Below are 26,548 nucleotides of genomic sequence, written 5' to 3'. Positions count from 1 at the left end.
ATGTCATTATACATTTGTCCAAATCAATGTCATTATCCTGGTTCTGAATTCATACCATAGTTTTGAAAGATGTTACTACCATTAGGTGAAACTGGTCAAGGAATATATGAGATCCCTCTGCATTATATATTATAACTGCATGTGAACTTATAATTATCAATTTTTTATCCTCCTAAGCTTGAAAAGGGACTGCCTAGGGAGAGCTGGATTCCTCAAAATAAAAAAAAAAAATTAATAAAAGTAATTAAATTAGAATCACTAGTTCTGACCAAGGAAAAATAGCTCTTTTTCTCCCTGATCCTCTGTTTTTACAACTAAAATATCCTGGATATAACATAAATAATGCATAGTCAGAAGCTGGGAAAATAGTAAAGTAGGAGGACCCTAAGCTCATCTTGTCCCACAGGTACAACAAAATAATACAACATAAATAACATCAGCAGGAATAATCCAGAAAATGAGAGGAAGACTGGCTGGCTGAAGTTGAACAAACTCCAAAGCCAAAGGTAGAAAAGAGGCCACATTGAAGAAGGTAGGAAGAATGAAGACAGAGATTGGAAGTGAAATGGACCACAGCCATCTGGAGTGGGGAGGGAGTTTGTGGCATGGAGAAAGGTAAAAAACAAACTATCATACTGGTGAGTTCACACATGGAAGAGGAATCTCCTAACATGTGAAATGGACCACAGCCATCTGGGGTGGGGAGGGAGCTTGTGGCATGGAGAAAGGTGAAAAACAAACTATCATACTAGGGAGTTCACACATGGAAGAGGAATCTCCTAACATTTGGTTTGAAAGTGAGAGGTGCCCAAACTTGTGAGTTCTTACAACTAGTGAGACTTAAAGCCTGGAACTTTTTAAATCAGCAGGCTCCACTCTTGGAAAGTCCAGAAGGCATCAGGAAGTGAAGTCCCTGACCTTAAAGAGATGCCTGACAAATAGCCACTGGAGAAACAGGGTGGAAGCATCAGATGAAAAACACCCGGGGCAGACAGGAGGGAGAGTTATTTGCTCATCCCAGTACATGGACTGGAGAGGCAGGATCATGGGGAAACCCCTCCAGGAACAAGGGAGGTGTCAGGCACCATTTCCCCCCCAGCATAGTATAAACACATGGCCACTTGCAAGAACCAGCATGGCACCAACTATAGCTACCTAACTTGTTTACACCAAACCCCACTTCCCTGAATTTCAGTAGATCTACCCTTGACAGTCATCCTTCCCTCTGTTTCACTGCTACAGGAGCCCTCCACCAGAAGACCCCACCAACACATCTCCTGACCTGCACATTTGGTGGAGCTTCAGTTCTAGTGGCAACAGCAGGCCTCATTTCACAAGACCAGTACACACCTTGTTAAAACATGCCGCATCCAGCCAGGGACCAAACACGACCCAAAACAGCCAAAGAAAGCTTCTGCAGATGACTGGAATGAAGGAAAACACAGCCAGGACACTAAAGGCACACACAAAGCACATTGGATATACTCCTGAATTGTCAGGTCCTAGAGAAAGGAGACACTGCACTGCAGGGCACTATAGGATCTCTTCTTCATAAAGCTATTACCTTTAAGAGCAGAGGCCAAGGAAACTTGCCACAAAACAAAAGCATCAAAAAATCAGTTTTACTCAGTCTATCGCCACCCCCCAACAGGGGGCAGGGCGACTATGCCCAGAGTTGTTAAGGAACAATGCAGCAGGCCCCTCCCCCAGAAGATGGGCTGGAGGCCAACAACCCTAAGGTCCCTATAAAACAAGTGCATTTGCTTGGGTTGTGATCAATAATTTGGACTTTGTACATTCCCTCAATCACCCCTCAACAGAATGACTAAGAGGAGGAACCCCCAACAAAGGAAAGATTCAGAGACCATGACATCTGCCATAGAACTAATGGATATGGATATAACCAAGATATCAGAGATTGACTTCAGAGTGACATTTATCAAGGCAATATCTATGCTTAAGAAAAATACTAATCACAATATAGAATAAAGGCAGAAATGATATCTAATCAGGCTGAACTTAAAAATGTTATAAATGAAATGCGGTCTAAGCTGGATACTCTGACTGCCAGGGTAAACAAGGCAGAAGAAGGAATTAGTGAGATAGAGGATAAGATGATAGAAAGTAAAGAAATTGGGGTGGCCTGGGAAAAACAAATGAAAACCCAAGGTATCAAACTGAGAGTTTAGTACTCAATGACACCTTCCAGTATCAGCATTACTGGGATCCCCGAGGGGGTGGCGAGAAACAGAGAGGTCTAGAAGGTATATTTGAGACAAATAATAGTTGAGAACTTCCCTAAACTGGGGAAGGAAACACACATTCATGTCCGAGAGGCAGAGAGAACCCCTCCCAAGATCAAGGAGAACAGACTGACACCATAACATATAATAGCACGATTTGCAAGAAACCCTCTTGAAAGCAGTGAGAGGAAAGAGATTTCTTACATACAGAGGGAGGAATTTCAGAATAACTTCAGCCCAGTCCACAGAGACCTGTCAAGTCAGAAACAAATGGGAAGGCACTGGGTACTAAATGAGAAGAACACAAAGCCAAGGATACTTTATCCAGCAAGGCTGTCATTCAGAATGGATGGAGAGACAAGTGAATTACAAGAATAGCAGAAACTGTAAGAATATGTGAATACCACATCGACCCTGCAAGAGATATTAACGGAGGGTTATATAAAAGGAGAAAGACCCCAAGAGTAATATAGAACAGAAATTTACAGAGACAATCTATAGAAACAAGGACCTCACAGGCAACATGATGACAATAAAATCATATCACTCTCAACATGAATGGCCTAAATGCTCCCATAAAATGGCACAGGGTTTCAGATTGCATAAAAAGACAGGACCCATCTATATGCTGTCTACAAGAGACTCATTTTGAATGGCAAGATACATTCAGACTGAAAGTGAAGAGCTGGAGAATCATCTTTCATGCCAACAGGACCTTTCTTTTTCAAAAGCTGGGGTAGCAATTCTCATATCAGACAAATTTGATATTATGATAAAGGCTGTAGTTACTGATACAGAAGGACACTATATCATTCTTTTCTTTTTCCAATTTTTTACATATTTATCTCCCTTTAGACAAATTATTAGAATACAATGTTATCAAAAGGATTATGGAGCAAGCATACATTTTATTCCTTTTATAAAACAAGTGAAATGTAGTAGAATAAGAGGTAAACAACTAAGAATTCCAAAGCTGTGAAATAATATTAGTTGTTAAATCCCAGGGTACATCTAGTGTTTGTAGCATTTTAGGTGGTTTACTTAGCCTCAATTATCTATTTTTTTTAAAAGATGGGTATTTCCAGGACTACATTAAAAATTAACAGACATTAACTAAAATCAACCATTTAGTCTTCTGCATACCCTTCACAAGTTAATAGTAACATATCACCCAAAACTGTAGGTAAAATATTTTTAATAAATTCTTGAAAAATAAAGCATTTATAAAGAAAGTTTTATACACATAAAATTGATTAGGTAATTAAATGGTTTAAAGGTTCAAAGAGTCCTGTAAGAGAAACAAAGAGAATCTCTGGCCTCTCAAGTGACAAACATAATACATAATTTTAGAGGTATTTATCTTTTTATTTTTTTTAATTTAATTTAATTTTCTTTTTTTTTCAATGTTCCAAAATTCATTGTTTATGCACCACACCCAGTGATGCATGCAATACATGCCCTCCTTAATACCCACCACTAGGCTCACCCAACCCCCACCTCTCTCCCCTCCAAAACCCTCATTTTGTTTCTCAAAGTCTATAAACTCTCATGGTTTGTTTCCCCCTCCAATGTTCATAGAAACAATGGCCACAGTCACCAAACTGTGGAAAAAACCAAGATGCCCTTCAATAGACGAATGGACACTTCTCCAAAGAAGACATATAAATAGCTACCAGACACATGAAAAATGTTCATCATGAGCCATCAGGGAAACTCAAATTGAAACCACATTTAGATATCACCTTACACCTGTTAGAAATGGCAAAAATTGAAAAAAGGCAAGAAACAACAAATGTTGAAGAGATAGTGGAGAAAAGGAAAGAACCCTCTTACACTGTTGGTGGCAAAGTACTTTGGAAAACAGTGTGGAGGTTCCTCAAAAAATTAAAAATAGAGCTACCATCAATTACACTACTAGGTATTTATACCAGAGATACAGATGACGTAAAAAGAAGGGCCACATGCACTCTTACATTCCTAGTAGCAATGTTCACGATAGTCAAACCATGGAAGGAGCCAAAATGCCCTTCAACAGATGAATGGGTAAAGAATATGTGGTCAATATATACAATGGAATATTAGTCAGCCATCAGAAAGGACGAATACCCAACTTTTGCACCAACATGGATGGAACTGGAGGAGTTATGCTAAGTGCAACAAGTCAAGCAAAGAAAGTCAATGATCATATGGTTTCACTTATTTGTGGAACATAAGGAATAGCATGGAGGACATTAGGAGAAGGAAGGAAAAATGAAGGTGGGGGAATCAGAGAGGGAGATGAACCATGAAAGACTCCTGACTCTGGGAATCAAACTGAGGTTTTAGAGGGGAGCATTATGGGGGATGGGTTAGCCAGGTGATGGGTATTAAGGGGGGCATGTATTTCATGGAGTCCTGGGTGTTATATACAAACAGTGAATCATGGAACACTACATCAAAAACTAATGATATACTGTATGATGATTAACAACATAAAAAGAAAAAAAAAAGAATGATGCACTACAATCAAGTGGGATTTATTCTTGGCTTGCAAGGGTGATTAAATATTCACAAATCAATCAACCTGATACATCATATTAATAAGAGAAAGGATAAAAAACCATAACCTCATTTCAATAGATGAAGGGAAAGCATTTGACAAAGTACAACATTTCTTTATGATAAAAATCCTCAACAAAGTATGTTAAAAAGGAACATACCCCATCATAATAGCCATAGCCAGTATGAAAAAGCCATAGTCAATATCATACTCAATAGGGGAAATCTGAGACCTTCCCCCTAAGGTTAGGAACAAGACAAGGATATCTACTCTCACCACTTTTATTCAACATAGTACTAGAAGTCCCAGTTGCAGCAATCAGACAGCAAACAGAAATAAAAGGCATTCAAAATTGGAAAGGAAGAAGTAAAACTTTCCCTATTTGCAGATGACCTGATACTATATAATAGAAAAACTTAGACTCCACCAAAAGACAACTAGAATTGATAAATGAATTCAGTAAAGTCATAGGATATAAAATCAATACACAGAAATCTAGTTATGAAGAAGAAATACTAGTAATGAAGCAGCAGAAAGAGAAATTAAGAAACAATCTCATTTATGATTGTACACAAAATAATAAAATACCAGGAATAAACTTGAGTAAAAGGACAGGTAAAAGAACTGTATCTGAAAATTATAAAACACTGTTGAAACAAATTGAAGATAACACAAACAAATAGAAAGATATTCCATACTAACGGAGTAGGAGAACAAATACTGTTAAAAGACCTGAATGACCCAAAGCAATCTACACATTTAATTCAATCTCTGATTTAAAACACAAACAGCATTTTTCACAGAACTAGAACAAATAATACTAACATTTGTATGGAACCACAAAAAAAAAAAAAAATAGCCAAAGCAATCTTGAAAAAAAAAAAAAAATAGTACTCAATGCATCACAATTCCAGTCTTTGAATTATATTACAAAGCTGTATTAATTAAAACAGTATGGCACTGGCACAAAAATCAATGGAACAGAGGCCAAAACACAGAAATAAACCCACAATTATATGGTCAAGCAATCTTTGAAAAAGGAGCAAAGTATATAAAATAGGAAAAAGACAGTCTCTTCAACAAATAAATGTTGGAAGACTGTGGACAGCTACATGCAAAAGAATGAAACTGCTTTACTTTCTCACAACATACACAAAAATAAACTCAAAACTGATTAAAAACCTAAATCTAAGACCTGAAATCACAAAAATCCTAGAAAAGAGAAAAGACAGACATTTCTTTGACATCAGCTGTAGCAACATTTTTCTAGATCTTTCTCCTGAAGCAAGGATAATAAAAGCAAAAAATAATTTATTGGAATGTAATCAAAATAAAATGCATCTACAGAGCAAAGGAAACAATCAACAAAACTAAATCAACAAAACTAAATTTCCTACAGGATGGGAAAAGATATTTGCAAATAGATTCCTGTATCACGTTGAGGTCTTTTATCCATTTTGATTTTATCTCTGTGTACGGTGTAAGAGAATGGTCGAGTTTCATTCTTCTACATATATCTGTCCAGTTTTCCCAGCACCATTTATTGAAGAGACTTTTTTCCAATGTATATTTTTTCCTGTTTTGTTGAAGATTAATTGACCATAGAGTTGAGGGTCCATATCTGGGTTCTCTACTCTGTTCCACTGGTCTATGTGCCTGTTTTTATGTCAGTACCATGCTGTCTTGGTGATCACAGCTTTGTAATAAAGCTTGAAATCAGGTAACGTGATGCCCCCAGTTTTATTTTTGTTTTTCAACATTTCCTTAGCAATTTGGGGTCTCTTCTGATTCCATACAAATTTTTGGATTATTTGCTCCACCTCTTTGAAGAATACCGGTGGAATTTTGATCGGGATGGCATTAAAAGTATAGATAGCTCTAGGCAGTATAGACATTTTAACAATGTTTATTCTTCCAATCCAAGAGCATGGAATGGTCTTCCATCTTTTTGTGTCTTCTTTAATTTCTTTCATGAGTGTTCTGTAGTTCCTCGAGTATAGATCCTTTACCTCTTTGGTTAGGTTTATTCCCAGGTATCTTATGGTTCTTGGTGCTATAGTAAATGGAATCGATTCTCTAATTTCCCTTTCTGTATTTTCATTGTTAGTGTATAAGAAAGCCACTGATTTCTGTACATTGACTTTGTATCCTGCCACGTTGCTGAATTGCTGTATGAGTTCTAGTAGTTTGGGGGTGGAGTCTTTTGGGTTTTCCATATAAAGAATCATGTCATCTGCGAAGAGAGAGAGTTTTACTTCTTCATTGCCAATTTGGATACCTTTTATTTCTCTTTGTTGCCTGATTGCTGTTGCTAGGACTTCTAATACTATGTTGAACAAGAGTGGTGAGAGTGGGCATCCTTGTCATGTTCCTGATCTCAACGGGAAGGCTGCAAGCTTTTTCCCATTGAGGATTATATTTGCTGTGGGTCTTTCATAGATAGATTTGATGAAGTTCAGGAATGTTCCCTCTATCCCTACACTTTGAAGCATTTTTTTTTTTTTTTTTTTTTTACTTTGAAGCATCTTAATCAGGAACGGATGCTGGATTTTGTCAAATGCTTTTTCTGCATCGATTGAGAGGACCAACGTGAGACAGGAATCCATCAGAATCCTAGAGGAGAACATAGGCAGTAATCTCTTTGATATCAGCCACAGCAACTTCTTTCAAGATATCTCTCCAAAGGCAAAGGAAACAAAAGCAAAAATAAACTTTTGGGACTTCATCGAAATCAAAAGCTTCTGCACAGCAAAGGAAACAGTCAAAAAAACAAAGAGGCAACCCACGGAATGGGAGAAGATATTTGCAAATGACAGTACAGACAAAAGGTTGATACCCAGGATCTATAATGAACTCCTCAAACTCAACACACACAAAACAGACAATCATATCAAAAAAATGGTCAGAAGACATGAATAGACACTTCTCCAATGAAGACATACAAATGGCTATCAGACACATGAAAAAATGTTCATCATCACTAGCCATCAGGGAGATTCAAATTAAAACCACATTGAGATACCACCTTACACCAGTTAGAATGGCCAAAATTAGCAAGACAGGAAACAACATGTGTTGGAGAGGATGTGGAGAAAGGGGAACCCTCTTACACTGTTGGTGGGAATGCAGGTTGGTACAGCCTCTTTGGAGAACAGTGTGGAGATTCCTCAAGAAATTAAAAATAGAACTTCCCTATGACCCTGCAATTGCACTCCTGGGTATTTACCCCAAAGATACAGATGTCGTGAAAAGAAGGGCCATCTGTACCCCAATGTTTATAGCAGCAATGGCCACGGTCACCAAACTATGGAAAGAACCAAGATGTCCTTCAACAGACGAATGGATAAGGAAGTTGTGGTCCATATATACTATGGAGTATTATGTCTCCATCAGAAAGGATGAATACCCAACTTTTGTAGCAACATGGACGGGACTGGAAGAGATTATGCTGAGTGAAGTAAGTCAAGCAGAGAGAGTCAATTATCATATGGTTTCACTTATTTGTGGATAGCATGGAGGACATGGGCAGTTAGAGAAGAGAAGGGAGTTGGGGTAAATTGGAAGGGGAGGTGAACCATGAGAGACTATGGACTCTGAAAAACTATCTGAGGGGTTTGAAGTGGCGGGGAGGTGGGAGGTTTGGGGTACCAGGTGGTGGGTATGATAGAGGGCATGGATTGCATGGAGCATTGGGTGTGGTGAAAAAATAATGAATACTGTTATGCTGAAAATATATAAAAAATTGATTAAAAAGAAAAGTTATTTGCAAATGATAAATCTAACAAATGGTCAGTTTCTAAAATATATAAAACCTGATACAACTCTACACCCCAAAATGGGCATAAGTTATGAATAGACATTTCTCCAAAGAAGGATACGACTAACAGATGCATGAAAAGATACTCTATATCATTCATCATCAAGGAAATACAAATGAAAATTACAAGATATTACCCCACAACCTGTCAGAATGTCTAAATTCAACAACACAGGAAACAACAGGTGTTGATGAAGACGTAGAGAAAGGGAACCCTTGTACACTATTGGTGGGAATGCAGACTGGTGCAGTCATTGTGGAAAATGATATGAAGGTTCCTCAAAAAGTTAAAAATACTGTCTAAGACTGATGATTCACAGACCTGTACCCCTGAAGCAAATAATACATTATACGTTAAAAAAAATTTTTTTTTTAATTAAAAATAGAACTATCCTATGATCCAGTAATCACACAACTGGGTATTTACCTAAAGGAGACAAATATACTAACTCAAAAGGATATATTCTCTGTCATGCTTTTAGGAACATTATCTACAGTAGCTAAATTAAGGAAACAGCCCATGTCTATCAACTAATGAATGGATAAAGAAGATTTGGTGTGTGTGTGTGTGTGTGTGTGTACACATACTGTCAAATATTAGTCATAAAAAGGATTGAAATCTTGCTATTTGCAACAACATGGATAGAGCTAGAAAGTATTATGCTAAGTGAAATAAGTCAGTCATAAAGACAAATACCATATGATTTCACTCATCCATGAGTGAAGCAAGAAACAAGACACAAAACAAATGAGAAAAAGGGAAAAAGAGAGATAGAGAGAGAAAGACAAAATAAGAAAAAGACTCTTAACCTGTTTGTAACCAGAGGGGAGGTGGGAGTGGGGTTAGGTTAAAATAGGAGATGGGTACTAAGGAGTCACTTGTGATGAGCACCGGGTGATGTATGGAATTGTTGAAGCACTAATTGTACACCTGAAGCAAATATTACATTGTATGTTAACTATACTGAAATTTTTTTAAAAAGCTTATGACTAAACCTAACAAAATGTGAAAGACCTCAGAAAAATTCATTAATGTTATTTAGAGAACTCAAAGAAGACTTAAGAAAGTGGAGGATATAACATATACCATGGTTCATGGATTGAACGATTCAATATTGTCACTGTGAATGACAATGAATCAATATTGCCATCCTGCATCATCATGGGATATGTCAGTGCTCTTCAAAGTAGTCTACAGATTCAAAGGTTTTTTTTTCTTATTTACTGTATAACTGGAGGTTTGACCCTCTTAATCCCATTTATCTATTTTGCTCACCACCCCCTTCCCTGGCAACCACGAGTTTGTTCTATTTATAAGTCTATTTGTTTTGTTTTTTTAGATATCACATGTAAATTATATCATACGGTATTTTTTTCTGTTTGATTTATTTCATTTAGCATATTACCCTCTAGGTCCATCCATGCTATCACAAATGGTAAGATTTCATTCTTTTTTTAATCAATCAGTAATATTCTAGTCTATCTATATCACACACACACACATACATACATCTATACACATACCACATCTTTACCTATTCATCTATTGATGGACACTGAGGTTGCTTCCATACCTTGACTGTTATAAATGCTGCAATGAACATGAGTCCATATACCTCTTTAAATTAGTATTTCTAATCAAAACCTCAGCAAATGTGTTTGTGAAATTTAAGAAGTTATTTTTTAACTTTATTTTATTTTTTCAGTGTTCCAAGATACATTACTTATGCATCACACCAAGTATTTCTAAAATTTAAGTGGAAATACAAAAGTTAACTTTAAGCAAGAGAATTAAAGTAGAATGGTTAATCGAATGAAGAATATTCACTAAGTTGAATACTATATAACAATGAAAGTAATGAACTATAGCTACATAAAACATGGATGAAATTTTTAAATATAACATTAGCAAAAGAAGCCAAACACAAACAAGAATGTATGTATGATATCATTTGTATAATTTTCCAAACAACAGATAAAACTAATTTATAGTGTTTAAAATCAGGATAGTGTGGATTAAGTAGTGACCGAAAGGTAAAATGAGGGGGGTGGTTGTGGGTCTAGTAATTTTGTGTTTCTTGATTTCTGCATTTGTTACAGGGTAAATTACCTCGAGGTGTAAATTTAACATTTACACTGCTTTTTTTAAATGTGTTTTTATTTTAAGATTTTATTTTTAAGTTATTTCTACACTCAACATGGGACTTGAACCCATAACCTTGAGATCAAGAGTTGCATGCTCTATCAACTAAGCCAGCCAGGCACCCCTACACAGTTTCTTGATTTGGTAACATTTACACACACAACCAAAAGAAAAAAAAAATAAGGAAGTTTTTTATACACTGATAAGGAAGGATCTTTAGGATAAATTCCAAAGAGAATGAAACAAGATACAAAACTGTATAACATGTTACAATTTGTGTAACAAATATATATAATCATATTTCCTTACACACACACACACACACACACACACACACGTAAGGAAAAAATTATGTTACATATAATTGCCTTTATGCATATATAATTAATCTCTGGAAAGATATAATAAATTAATAAGTAACACTCTTCACCTCCAGTGATGGGGTCTAAGGGTCCAAGTAACAGCAGTAGAAGATTAATCCTTCACTGTATATACAACTTACATCTTTTGAATGTCAAACCAGGTAAATATGTTAATTCTTAAAGAAAATTTTAAAATAAACATGATGCAAGTTTCCTTTATAAAGCAATAGCATATTTTAAATTGGGGTTATAAAATTCCCCAGAAGCCAACTCCAATGGATCAAGCTTGCTAGATAATTTCATAAATTATAGGGTTCTTAAAATATTCCTATAAGTTAATATCTTCATGTCATAGTCTACCTATTGAATTTTACTTGAAAACCATATAAAACAATGCTATGATTTTCCCGTTATATAATTTATGATCAGTGTTATCAAGGACTAGTAACATGTCTAAAATATGAATGTCTTATTTTATTCATTTTCAGATCATGCAGCACAGAAATCAAACCAATTGTTCTTCCATATTTAGCTTTAAAATCAGACTTGAAAGGAATCCAAGGATCATTCCTCAGAAGCAGCTGAAATATCTAAAACTATTTCTCATTACTGCCTTCAAAGATTATAAGACCAAAAGCTAAAGGTGCCCTATAAAAAATAAATAAAAACCTAAAATATATAGCATAAACTATATAAATTAAATATATATATGACAGAAACATAGGATATATAGAAATTTACATAGTCAACTGCTTAATTTAAGAAGGCTCAGAGTTCCAAAAGATGGTTGGTTAAATTCTCTGTTACAGATCAAAGCCTCTATTCACCATACATTTAAAAATATATCCTTCCCTATAGGAACTGTGATAGTTACTGATTATTTCCATTCATGATATTTTCATGTTCAAGATAATAAATTTCTCTTCAAAAAGATAGATACCCTATTTTTGCAAGCATTAAAATAAGCAATGCCTACAAAATTCTATGATTCTATGATACGTCCCAAAACTGTCAGCTTGGTCTTTTATGTTGCTAACAGGAAAATCCACATCAATTGAGATAATAAAATTATAACTGAAAATCATCACCATCAATTGTTTCTTCCCCCTACCCCAAAAAGGGCCATAAAAAGGGCCAGAACATTTCCTTCAACATTCCAATTGTGAGGGTAAAAACTTATTTTGTCTATCCACACAGAAGTGTAAGGCCAGATCTACTTAAATCATTTAAACAAACAAAAATCTTACAAGCAGAGAAAGTGATAAAATCAATATGTCAATATCTGAGTAATAAATATTTTTAGAGATAAAAAACTGGAACAGTATAACTCTTGACTGATTTTTAAATTTTTTAATATCCTGAAATTTCTGCTGCATTAATTACTTTAAAATTTAAGATACAATAACCAAAATTAGATCTAATCTAAATAAAGAAATTCTATCCAGTTTTAGCAGACATCTAAAATATAAATTCCCTCCTCTCAAAATATACTGGATATAATGAAAATTCCCATTGATGCTAAATCCTAAAATACCATAGAGATAACACTCATGAATATTACTCAGAATATTGAAGGTTAATGACTTAAATAGTACAGTATGCATATGAGTAGAAAAAGAAAAACTTCAGGTAAATAAAATAATGTTTGCATAATTGCCATCCTTTTTTCTCACATACTTATAAAAACAGATTTACTTCTTCCAACTCTGTTCATGTAGTAACAATTCCTTATTAAACTATTATTATTCAACAAAATAAAATAAGCACTATCTTGAGTTCTTAGCAGTGAGAGCCTGCCTCCATTATTCACCTACCTCAGTTTGAATAGTATTTGCTAATCTATGTAAATTTACTTCTCAAAGGTTTCTTTTTCTTTCATTAACATCAAATTTTCCTGTGATGAACCTTCTCCTCCACTGCAAAGAGTTAGATTGTTTTCCAAATAATAAATATCAGGTTATTTTTCAGTTAAATTACAGAGACAGATAATGAAATACAAATTTTACTTATCTCCAGGCAGATTATCAATTGAGTAGATGTAAATTATGTTTGAGGTTTAACTGACACCAACATTAGAAACATTAAAGTTTGGTAGGTTGTTACAAATAAAATCTAGTAATTTTTCCTGTATCTATTCATTTAATATTTTTCTTTCAGATTAGTAATATTTCATTCTAAATTGGGGGAATCGAAATTCTGGTCAAGTTACCATCTTGGAAAACATCAAGGTTTATATATAATATTGTTCAACACTTACTACCAACATTTTTGGAATCTAAAACTTTTGTTTCAGGGTTTTTTCATGGTAAAATATTTAAGCAAAAGAGTTTAGTGTAGGACATAACTGCCATGATCAAAAGGTATAAAAAGAATTTAGTATTTACTTGACTTTCAAATTTTAAGTCTGAGTTTTCAGCACCATGGCCTAGGGAAAAATAAATGCATCATTGCTGCAGTGCCAGTTTATGGCAAGAACAGAAATGTTAGGAGTTCCTCATTAGATGACTAAATCTAATTAATTATGAATTTTCTATGAATTTTACTATAAAAACAAGCATACCATCAAATTTTTTCTAGATTTTAAGGTTCTGAAAAAAAAAAAGCAACTAGTCTTCCAAAAGTTAACCTGAAACTTCTCAGGAAATACTTTTCTCATCCATCAAGAAATTGTTTAACTCAGTCATTCTTACCGTTCTCGGTTAAATTTAAGAGAATGAAGAATAGCTGGCCTTTTTTGTCTGAGATTCCACAAATGAAGGGTATCATCTGAACTTGCACTAACCAAAGCACCCTGAAACAAAAAAGAAGAAAAATAAGTGACTTCCTTAAGAGATTTTTGTTAAGCAAAAACAAGCTAATTTACTAAACTTTTCACTATTTAATGAGTTAGTTGTATCTCTATAACCTACAAATATAAGGAAAAGCAATTGTATGTACTTTACTCAGGAAGGTTAAGAATGCTGAGTAGAAGCAAGTGAATTTCTGGACTGGTCTGGATGACTAACTCACAAAATATGCATTCACTGGGGCGCCTGGGTGGCTCAGTGGGTTAAGCCGCTGCCTTCGGCTCAGGTCATGATCTCAGAGTCCTGGGATCGAGTCCCACATTGGGCTCTCTGCTCAGCAGGGTGCCTGCTTCCTCCTCTCTCTCTGCCTGCCTCTCTGCCTACTTGTGATCTCTCTCTGTCAAATAAATAAATAAAATCTTTAAAAAAAAATATGCATTCGCCACCAGAAAGAAATAATTATTGTAAGCATCTTTAGGACTATTAGGGATTATTGTATTTTCTTTAGGAAAACTAACTTTAATTTTCTTGTCTCTTATTTTCACACACATACTATGTGTCTTATCTCCCTCTCTTATTGTGGTATCCCATAGCAAGTATACCTACAAGGTAAAATATGCTAGGTTTGTCAATAAGGAGAATTTCTCTGACTTCTGAGAAAGAGTCTGAACTGAGAGAAGTAAAAGGTGGACATCTGTCAACATCACAAATTTTTCATTTTTTAAGAGTCTCTGACACAAAAGTCTATGAACCATTTTACCCATGTTTATGATTATAAAATTCTTAGAGGAAAACATATATGAAAATATATGGAGATATTGAATGGATTTTCATACCATAAGAAAACAATCAGCAGTGCTTCATTTTTTTTTTTTCCTCAAGGCATTGAGTTCAGTCTGCTAAGTGCCTAAATTTGGTATGGCACAAATTTTTAAGGCATTTTTGCATTGACAGCTCACTTAACTGAAAACAGCTCTAAAAGACACAATGATCTACTTAAAATGTGAAAATAACAATGAGCACAGAAGGCCTTAAGAAGCCTCTACCTAAAGGAATATCTGCAACTTTTCCAAGCTTTATAAATACATACTCTGTTGTTAGGAATTTCTCATCACCACAGGTCTATAGAATAGGAATAGAGTAGGGAAACAATCATCATAATAGCTATGGATGAATAAATAAATAAATAAATATGCATATATGTACCAATAAATAAATCTGAATATATATACAGATAGCAGAACCTATAAGTAAATAACTGAAAAGGTTATTTCATGAAAGATAAGGGTAAAACATGAAGTTAATGCTGATTATAAAATTCAAATTAGTATCCTGACGAAAAGTTTAATAGTCAATGGAGCAATCCGAATTTTAGTAATTTTTTTTAAATGTAAATAATTAATCTGTAAATTATGTTGCATAATAAGAACAGGATCTTCTGGTATATGCAAACTTTCTCCTTTAAAATTTAATAGACAAACACTGACGTAGTCTTTTATAAGAAATGTGACCACGAATAATATTGCAGACATATATACCTTTAAATATTTAGAATATATAAAAAATAACATATTTAAATAAAAATAATATGTTTTATATAAAATAATATAAAAAAGGTCACATCAACTAATGTAGTGTGTATATGTACATCTCTGTGATAAATAGTCAAGATTATCCTTACCTCATTGATCAAGAATTGGAGCTGCAGGACAGCTGCACCACTTTCATGTTGGCAATAACAATCAACGCCAGGTCTCCCAAGTCTATTATATTAAAAGTCAAGGATTCTAACATATTAATTAGTATTAATATTAATGGGTCAAGTAAAAACTAACTTACTTAACATCTAATGTTTTGTTTTTTAGTTATCCTTATTTTGGTAAATATAGAGTAAAAAAATCTTAGTTGATATAAATTACATTATGTAGCATAAAACATTAACAAAATGGCCAAATAGGACTTCTCCTTGACAACAATAACTTGCCATCTATGCACAAACAAAAGTGCTTTCCTGGGAGCTTCCAGATCTAGATAGGAGATTGAAAAACCACAGTGTAGACCAAGAATGAAGAAAGTTGTTTTGAGAAGGCAGGCTTATGCCAGGCAGCTGATTTACTGACTGTAGTCTAGCTACAGAAACAGAAATACCTCTGTACCCCTGAGAATTCAGCTTCCAATAGATCTTGGAAGCATCACCCATGCATCAGGTGATAGTTATACAGACCTCAATTCAGCTGTGGATCCAGAAGTGGTATTTGAACCAGCACTAGCTCTTTTTGGCTGCAGTGTGGGAGCCATTGGAAATAAGGACCCCTCAAATTCAGGCAGATTAAAGATTCTGAAATGGCCTTGTAACTGGGCTCCAGCCCATCCCAGCCACAATCTAGGAACAGTCTTGCCAGTGCAGGGACCCTATTGGAGACACTTTTGTGTTTCTGGCAGTCTGGCAGTGGTCCTGAGGGTTCAGGGTCCCAGCAGAAGACGTTCCCATCTGTGCATTTGATGATCTGGAAAGGCCCTCATCCTCTACTCCCCGCCCCTTCCAGTCACGGACCACGTTACAGATACTCCCATCTGTGCTCAGAGGGATCCTGAAAGGGCCAATACATGAATCCAGAGTCCTCAGAGTCATAGTCAGCAGTCCTGAGGGTCCAGGGTCCCAGAGGGAAACATTCCTAGCTACAAACCCGGTTACTCTGAAAGGGCCTTATGTTCAGCTCCAGCTGCAAACTGTGAAGAGTACTGCTGACACAGAAACCCAGCAGGAGACACTCCTGTTTGTACTCCCAGAAATCCCTATACTGGGTACCAGCCCCTCCTAGCCTCAATCCATGAGCAGTCCTACAGGCACAGGGAACCAGTAAGAAACAAAACTATATCTCAAAAGATCCTGAAAGGGCCCTATATTTGGCCTGGGCCCCTCTGGCCATGGTCAGGGGCCAATCCAACCTATCCAGTAACTTGGAGGGAGACATATTATCTGTGCCCCCAGAGCCAGTTCTGCAAACCTTAATCTTGGCTGTGGAATGTGAATCAGCCCTAAAGCTCAGTTCCAGCACTGCTTTGCCACAGTTCAGGATCAATCCTGCCCACCCAGGAGCCAGTCAGTAATTAGGCAGCAGTTCTCCCAGGGACCTGATGGGAGCCACATCCACCATTTACCTGATCATAGGCTCACTGACTATTTACCTGATAATAGGACACACATGTGGACCTTTGCCCAATACCACCCTACTGACAAGGTATTAGAAGCAGTTGTATGCACCCAGGGACCAGAAGGGATCCACACTGGCCTAAGCCCTTATAACAAGCCCAATCAGACTCCATTGCAGATCCAGTGACAGCACTGTAAATGGCTCCAACACAGCACGCCTGCAAGTCTGGAGATAATACTATCAGCCCAAGGAATGGGACAAGAAAAGGTCTTTATCTTCTAGTCTGTAAAGACTGAAAGAGGTGTTTGCCCCTACAAATGCACAGACATCAATGCAAGGCAACACGGATCTTGAGAAATCAAACATATATGACATCACAAAAGACAGTGATAGTACTCCAGTAATGGACTTCAAAGAAATGGAGATCTATGATTTGCCCAACAAAGAAATCAAAATAATCGTCTTTAAAAAACTGAATGAAAATGGAAAGGAACAGACAGCTAGACAAAAACAGGAAAATAATTCATGACAAAATGTATTTAATAAAGAAATAGAAAGTATAAAAAAGAACCAAACAGAAATCCTGGAGTTCAAAAAAACAATGCCAGAAATAAAAAATTCAAAACAGAGCTTCAATAACAGCCTTAACCACACAAAAGAATTAGCAAACTCAAAGACAATTCAACTGAAATTAGTCACTTAGAGGAACAAAAAGAAGAAAGAGTAAAGACAACCTGAGTAAATTATGGGATACCAACAAGTAAATGGGCATTTGCATCACGAGAGTCCCAAAAGATAAAGAAGAAAAGCAGCAGAAAGGCTAAAGGAAAAAAAAACAGCTGAAAACTTCCCAAATCTTGAGAAAGATATAGACATCCAGGTACAGGAAGCTTAGAGGAACCCAAGCAAGATCAACCCAAAGATTACTCTGAGAAACATTATAATCAAAATCCTTAAAGTCAGAGACAAGGAGATGATTTTGAAAGTAATAAGTGCAAAGCAATTTGTCACTACAAAGAAACCAACATAAGACTATCAGTGGATTTCTCTGCAGAAATCTAGCAGGCCAGGAGGAAGTGGAATGATATATTCAAAATAATGAAAGAAAAAAACTGCCAACCAAGAATATTACACCCAGCAAAACTGTCCTTCAGAAATGAAAGAAAGATAAAGACATTCCAGATGAAGAGTAGTTAAGGGAGTTCATTATCACTAAACCCACTGTTACAAAAAAGGGAGTTCAAGCTGAAATAAAAGGATACTACATAACTTGCAAACATAAAAATGTAAAATTCACTCATAAGAGTATATAAATATAGTTAAATTCAGAATATCCCAGTACTGTAATGGTGGCATATACATCACTTTTTTCTCTATTATGAAAACTGGAGATAATATTTAAAATATTGTACCTACATTAATTTGTTAATGGATACACAACATATAAAGATGTAAAGTATAATAATATCATAAAATTTGGGGAAAGGAGAAGTAAAACTGTTAAGTATTTGTGATTGAAAATGAGTTGTTATCAGCTTAAAATAGACTATTATATCTCTAAGATGTTTTACATAAGCCTGATGGCAACCAAAAAGAAAAAAAGAACTATACTATTTACATAAAAGGTAAGGAGAAACGAATTAAAACACATAAAAATATATATAAAAAATAGATGAAAAAAGAACAAAGGAACTAAACAATTCAAAAATGGCAATAGTATTTACTAACCAATAATTAATTTAAATATAAATAAACTAATTACTCAATCAAAAGACACAAAAGTGGCTAAACAGATAAAAAACAAGATCCAAAGATATGTGGTCTACACGAGACCCTTTTTTGGCTTTACAGAAGATACTTTTTTAGCTTTACAGATGCACAAAGGGAGAAATTGAAGGGATGGAAAAATATATTACATCCACTATACTGATGTCAGATAAACAACTTTTAGTCAAAATCAGTATGGCAAGAGGAAAAAGTCAAAACATAGGATAAGGGGGTCAATTCATCAAGAGGATATAACAGTTAAAAATACATATGCACCACACTGGAGCACCTACATATCTAAAGCAAATATTATAACTAGAGGGAGAAACAGAAAGCAGTACAATACCAGTAAGATACCTAAGTACCCCATATTCAACATTAGAGAAATCAACCAGGCAGAATTAATAAGAAAAGAGTGGGCCTAAATAACACTATAGACAAAATGGACCTAACAGACATATGAAGAACATTATATTCAAAAAACTGGAAAACACATTCTTCTCAAGGGCATATGAAAATTATCCAGGATATATCATATGTTTGAACACAAAGCAAGAAGACTGAAACTATTTCTAGTATCTTTTCTGACCACAGTGTTATTACATTAAAAATCAACAACAGGAGGAAAACCGGAAAATTCTATGTGGAAATTAAACAACAAAATTCTGAACAACTACTAATGGATCAAAGAAGAACCCAAAAGGGAAATCATATAATATCTTGAGACAGATGGAAATTAAAATAAAACATACCAAAACTTATGGAATACAGGAAAGCAGTTCTACAAGGAAAATTTATAGGAACAAATGCCAAAAATAAGAGAAAGTTTTCAAATAAACAACTTAATTTTACAACAAAAAGAATTTTAAGAAGAACAAACTAAGCCCAAGTTAGCAGAAGAAAGGAAATAATAAAGATCAGAGTGGAAATAACTAAAATGGAGACTAAAGAGACAATAGGGGGGAAAAAATCAATGAAACTAAGAGCCTTTTTTTTTTGGAGAGATAAACCAAATTGACAAACCTTTAGCTGGAGTAATCAAGAAAAAAAAGAGAAGACTCAAATAAATGCATAAATAAAAGAGAAGACATTACACACGATCCCACAGAAATACAAAGAATCAGAAACTACTATGAACAATTATATCTAAACAAATTGGATGACTGAAAAGCAATATATAAATTCATAGAAACATAAAATCTACCAAGAATGAATCAGGAAGAAATAGAAAGTCTGAACAGACCAACAATGACTAGTGGGATTGAAGCAATAATCAAAACCTCCCTTGAACCACCTAGGTGGTTCAGTTGGTTGAGAGCCCAACTTTTGATTTTGGCACAGGTTATGCTCTCAGGGTCATGAGACTGAGTCCCATGTCAGGTTCTGTGCTCATTGCAGAATCTGCTTGAGATTTGCTATCCGTCTCTCTCTGCCCCTCCCCCCTTCTCACATTCATCCTCTCTCTCTCATTCTTTCTCTCAAAAAATAAATAGGGGTACCTGGGTGGTACAGTCAGTCAGTTAAGCATATGACTCTTGCTTTCAGTTCAGGTCATGATCACAGGGTCGTGAGATTAAGCCCCATGTCAGGATCCACACTCAGTGTGGAGTGTGCTTGAGCTTCTCTCTCCCTTTCCTTCTTCCCCTCCTGCTCATCCTTGCTCTCTCTCTCTCACACACACACACAAATACATATGTAAATCTTTAGAAAAATAATAATAAAACAAATAAATAAATCTTTAAAAAAATAATCAAAACCTCCTAATAAAGGAAAGCCCACGACCAGATGTTTCCAGAGAACATTTAAAGAAGTAATGCCAGTCTTTCTCAAAATCTTCTAAAGGAATGAAGAGGAGAAAATACCTTAAAACTCAATTTCCAAGGTCAACCTTACTCTGATACCAAATCCAGGTAAGGACAATATAGGAAAAGAAAACTATAGCCCATACCCCTGATGAACACAGATGTAAAAATTCTCTCCAAAATATTAGCAACCAAATTCAACAGCACACAAAATGAATCAGACACCAAGACGAAGTAGGATTAATCCTTAAGATACAAGGATGGTTTGACATACAAAAATCAGTAAATATGATACACTACATTAGCAAAATGAAAGACAAAAATCATGATTCTTCAGAAGATGCAAAAAAAATTTTTCTTTGAAAAATCCAACACATTTTCAGGAAAAAAATGCTCAATCAATTGGGAACAGAAAGAATATACCTAAATAAAATAAAGCCATATTTCACAAGCACACAGATAACATCATACTTGGTTTAAGAAGTTGAAAGTTCTTCCTTTAAAATCAAAAACACAACAGTGCTCACTCTTACCACACCCCTTCAGCATAGTACTAGAAGTCCTAAAAAGAACAATAAAGCAAGAAAAAGAAATAAAAGGCATTTAAATCATAAAAGAAGAAGTAGAACTATCTCTGCAGATGACATAATATTATACATAGAAAACTCTAAAGATAATACCAAAAAAATTAGATGCAATGAATGAATTTAGTAAAGTTGCAGGATACAAAACCAACATATAAAAATTAGTTGAATTTCTATACACTGACAATAAAGTATCAGAAAGAGAAGAAAACAATCCCACTTACAATAACAAAAAACACAACAAAACAAAACAAAAAACAAATAACAATATAATACCTAGGAATAAATTTAACCAAGGAGGTGAAAGATCTATAAAATTAAAACTATAAGTTAATAATAAAAGAACTGAAGAAGACACAGATAGGAAAATACCTGTGTACATGGACTATAAGAATTAATATTGTTAAAATGTCCATACTACTCACAGCTATGTATGAATTTGTTGCAATTCCTATAAAAATTCCAGTTTTTACAGAAAAAGGAAAAAAAATCCAAAATTTGTATGGAACTAGGATAGACCCCAAACAGCCAAAGTACTCATGAGAAAGAAAAATAAAGCTGGAAGTATCACACTTTATGATTTCAAACTGTACTAGAAAGCTATAATAACCAAAACCATATGATTCTAGCATAAAGACACATGCCAATAAAACAGAATCAAGAGCCCAGAAATAAACCCAAGAGCCCAGAAATAAACCCTCCCATGTTCAGCCAACTGATATTTGACAAAGGAGCCCAGATTACACAATAGAGAAAAGATAGTCTCTTCAATAAATGGTGTTGGGTATTTTCTATATATAGAAATAGATATTCACATACCAAAAAAAAAAAAAGAAATTGAACTCTCATATTAGTCACAAAAATTAACACGAAATGGATTAAAAACTTAAATATAACACCTAAAACCACAAAACTACAAGAAAACAGAGGAAAAAATTTCCTTTACATTGATCTTGACAATGAGTTTTTACATATGACACCAAAAAGCACAAGCAACAAAAGCAAAAATAAACACACAGAACTACATCAAACTAAAAATCCTCTATATAGCAAAAGACAATTGACAGAATGAAGAAACGACCCGTACAATGGGAGAAAATATTTGAGAACTATATATCAGATAAGAGATTAATATCCAACATATATAAAGAAGTCATAAAAATCAAAAACAAAATTTTTAAAAATTGGACAAAGACCCCCATACATTTTCACAAAGACATACAAATGGCTAATATGCATACTAGACGAGTCTCAACATCAATAATCAGAGAAATGCAAATCGGAAACCACAATGAGCTATTACCTCATATTTGTTAGAATGGTTATCAAGACAAGAGATGAGAAGATGGGAAGATGACAAAGTAGGAGGATGCTAAGCTCATCTCATCCCACAAATATAATGAGATAACACTAACATCAGTTTAAATAATTCAGAAAAGAACACTGGCAGAACAAACTCTACAACTAAAGGTCGAGAGTAGGCCACATTGAAGAGGTTAGGAAGAGAGGAGATATGGTGAGAAACTAAATGGACTATGGGCTGTCCGTAGGGTCGAGAGTGCATCCAGACATAAAGAAAGGAGAGAAATAGACCATCACAATGGAGAGTCCACATGAGGAAGATGAATAATATTTGGCTTGGAAAACCAGAGGAGCCAAATTTTGTGAGTTCTTACAACCAACATGACTTAAAGCCTGGAATTTTAAAAATCAGCTACTCAGTTCTGGAAGAACACAGAAGGCATAGGAAGCTGAGTCCTCACTCTTAAAGAGATAGCACTATAAACAGTCCATGGAGATTATAGCACAGAAGCAACAGTTTAAAAATATCTGGGAAGACTGGAGGGAGAGTTATTTTGCATGTCTGGATGGGTAGGGCTCACTAAGGGACTTCTCCAGGAACAAAGGAGATGGCAGGCACTATTTCTTTCCTCCACCTGCCTCCCCTAGTATGAATCTTGATGCATCAAGAGAAAAAAGAACAGTTACATACTAGAGAAACATACTAGAGAAAGCTCATAAGGCAATCGGCAGAGTTTTCAGAAGTTCTGCTGGCCCAAAGGGAGTGACATGAAAGGAAAAAAAATGCAGCCAAAAATACTCTATCCAGAAAGGCTACCATTCAGAATACAATGAGAGATCATGAGTTTCCCATACAAAGAAAAGCTAAAGGAGTTCATGACCATTAAACAAGACATACAAGAAATGTTAAAAGGGACCCTGAATAGAAACGAAAGACCATAAGTAAGAGCTAGAAAGGTAGGAAGCACAAAAGCGTTACAAAAAATAATTTTTTTAAAAGTATAGCTGTAAAACTTAGTCAATGAACTCACAAAATAAAAGCACGTAAATTATAAGACCATACCTATAATGTGGAGGAAGTAACAAGTAAACAATGGGTTCAAACTTTAGCAACCATCAACTTAATATAAACTAGTAAATGCAGATGATGATATATGAAAACACAATGGTAACCTTATGGACATGTAAAAACCAAGAAATATGCAAAAGATAAAGAGAAGTGTTGCAAAGATGGTGGAGGAGGGTTGCGTGGGGGGCTCAGTGCGTTAAAGCCTCTGCCTTTGACTCAGGTTATGATCTCAGGGTCCTGAAATAGAGCCCGCATTGGGCTCTCTGCTCAGCAGGGAGCCTTCTTCCCCCCACCCCGTCCCATCGCCCTGCCTGCCTCTCTGCCTACTTGTGATCTCTGTCTGTCAAATAAATAAATAAAATCTTAAAAAAAAAAAAAAAAAAAGATGGTGGAGGAGTAGGGGACCCTATCTCAATCAGTCTCTTTAATTGAGCTACCAGACCATTCTGAACACCCAGGAAATCGACCTGTGATGTAAGAAGATATATTTGGATCTCTACAAACAGAATATCTCAGGTTGTTGGTCTTGAGGTATGAAGGGAGGGGTTGTGATTCTGCAGGCAGATATGAAAAGATAAACTGAAGCGGTTGGGGGGAGGCTCTGGATCCTGTGCCACCAGAGCTCAACAGCCTCCCATGCTGGAGACCAGGACCAGGTAGTAGTGGGGAAAGGACGTGAGGTCACACCCCAGACTGAAACCTGGAGCTACTGAGGCAAGCGTGTGAACTGGGGCATCTGGTGGTTTTAAAAACACAAAGGGCAGAGACATGCTTGGACCTGGAAGCAAGGGATGGGAGTGTTGCTATGGGGCACACAACCCAGAATGCTGCAGTTTTTAGCAGCACAGACAAAAACGGAGACAGTGTGGCCTGGAGAGCACACTAAAGAAAATCCTGCAGTCTTTGTTCTGAGGCAGAGGTTTGGATATGGTCACTTTTGCTCTGACTCTCAGAAGAGACACGGAAAGCCACCGGGGAAAGCTGCCAGAGAAAAAAGCACCCCCACCCAAAAACGGTTTTTACTGAGCCCATCTCCCCTCTGAAAGGGGACAGGGCAACTCTATCCAAACAGGGTTGCCTGAGTAACAATGCAGCAGGCCGCTCCCTTAAAAGACAGGCTGAAAGTACAAGAGGCCGACAACCCTAAAGTCTCTATCAAACAGATGCATTTTGCTTGGGTTGTGGTCAATAACTTGGATTCTGTATATTCCCTCAACCACCCCTCAACAGAATGACTGAGAGGAGGAACGCACAACATAAGAAAGACACAGGGACTGTGACCTTTGCCACAGAACTAATAGATATGGATATAAGCAAGATGTAAGAAATAGACTTCAGAGTTATGATGATGATAGCTAGGATGGAGAAAACCATTAATGGCAATATAGGTTAAGGGCAGAAACAAGAGCTGATCTGGCAGAATTTAAAAGATGCTATCTATGAGATCCCATCTAATCTAGATACTCTAACAGAGTAAATGAGACAGAAGAATGAATTAGTAGATCTAGAAGACAAACTGATAGAAAAGAAGGAACAGGAGGAAGCCTGGAATAAACAGCTTAATATCCATGAAAACAGAATTAGAGAAATAATATCTCTTCTTAATTTTCTTCTAGAAACAATTTATAGTTTTCAGTGCACAATTCTTTTGCATCCTTGGTTAAATTTATTCCTAAATATTTTGGTCTTTTTCATGTTATTGTAAGTGAAGTTGTCTTCCTAATTTCCTTTTCAGATTGTTTACTGTTAGTGTATAGTAAAAACAAATATTTATTTGTTGATTTTGTATTTTGCAGCTTTGCTAGATTCATTTATACTTACAACAATCTTGTGTGTGCAGAAGCATCAGGGTTTCTCCTTTACTCATGAAAGATAATTTCCTAAATAATTATATGCTGTTGAGTTTTTCTTCTAACACTTTAAATATTTTACTCTACTCTATTTTTTCTTCCACAGTTTCTAAATAAAAGTCCACTGTAATTCTTATCCTTGTTCTTCTGCGGTGAGGCTGTTTCCTTCCTATAGCTTCCTTAAACATTTCTCTTTGCTTTGCTTATCTACAGACATAAGCCTACTGAAATTTTCTTTATTAAAAATTTATCTTGCTTCTTGTTTTCTGAGATTCCTTGGTCTTCAATTTGGTTTCTGTTATTAAATCTGAAAAGTTCTCAATCATCATTACTTTGAATATTGTTCTTCTATCTGTTCATTCTGCTCTTTCAAGTTGTTCAAAAACATTTATATTACACTTTCTGAAATTGTCACACAACTATTAATATTTTAATGTATTTTTCTCCCATTATTTCTCTTTACATTTCCATTTGGGAAATTTCTATTGACCTATTTTCAAACTTAGTGATTTTTTTTCCTTCTTTGAGTCAGTGTATTCTTCATTTCTCTACAGTGTTTTTGATATCTTACATTTCCTTTTGAATATTTCTCTTTGAAAAAAAAAGATTTATTTGAGAGAGAGAGAGAGAGAGTGCATGAATGAGCATGAGGAGCAGCCAGAGAGGGACAAGCAGACTCCATGCTGAGCAAAGAGCCTGATACAGGGCTTGATCCCATAACCCTGAGATCATGACCTGAACTGAAATCAAGAGCCGGGTGCTTAACAAACAGCCACCTGGGCGCCCCTTGTTTTGAATTATTTCTTGGAATTTCCATCTTTTTGTTTACATTAGCCATTTTATATACATTTTATCTACTTTTAGATATGTTTTGTGGTGTATATATTAGAGCTCTTAGCATATTAAACTGTTATTTTAAAATCCTTGTCTAATAACTTCATAATCTTTGTTATAGCTCATTCTCGTTATGAAGCTTGTTTTACCTGCTTAGATTACATTTTATCTGAAGTTTTCTGTTGAGAGCCAGGTATGTTGGTACAGGTTAATAAAAACTGAGGTCAATAGTCTTTAGCATGAGCATTTATGTTAATTTTTTTGGTCTATCTGTTTTTTTATGTAGCTATTTATG

General features: G+C 35.4%; 1 protein-coding gene across 6 annotated transcripts in view; it reads right to left on the bottom strand.

Moving 5' to 3' along the window:
- The window catches only part of STXBP5L (syntaxin binding protein 5L), a 458,714-nt gene that overhangs the window by 331,716 nt on the left and 100,450 nt on the right, over positions 1–26,548 (bottom strand). For all 6 annotated transcript variants that reach the window (XM_045088436.1, XM_045088437.1, XM_045088440.1 and 3 more), the window contains exons 4-5: positions 15,572–15,653; positions 13,795–13,895 (exon numbers count right to left, since the gene is read on the bottom strand). In XM_045088436.1, coding sequence (XP_044944371.1) covers positions 13,795–13,895; positions 15,572–15,653 — 183 coding nt within the window. The remainder of the gene's footprint in view (positions 1–13,794; positions 13,896–15,571; positions 15,654–26,548) is intronic.

Source organism: Mustela putorius, unplaced genomic scaffold (genome assembly GCF_011764305.1).
Source record: "Mustela putorius furo isolate JIRA1106 unplaced genomic scaffold, ASM1176430v1.1 tig00003834_pilon_pilon_pilon, whole genome shotgun sequence".
Classification (NCBI taxonomy): Eukaryota; Metazoa; Chordata; class Mammalia; order Carnivora; family Mustelidae; genus Mustela; species Mustela putorius.
This window is presented reverse-complemented; position numbering and strand designations above follow the sequence as displayed.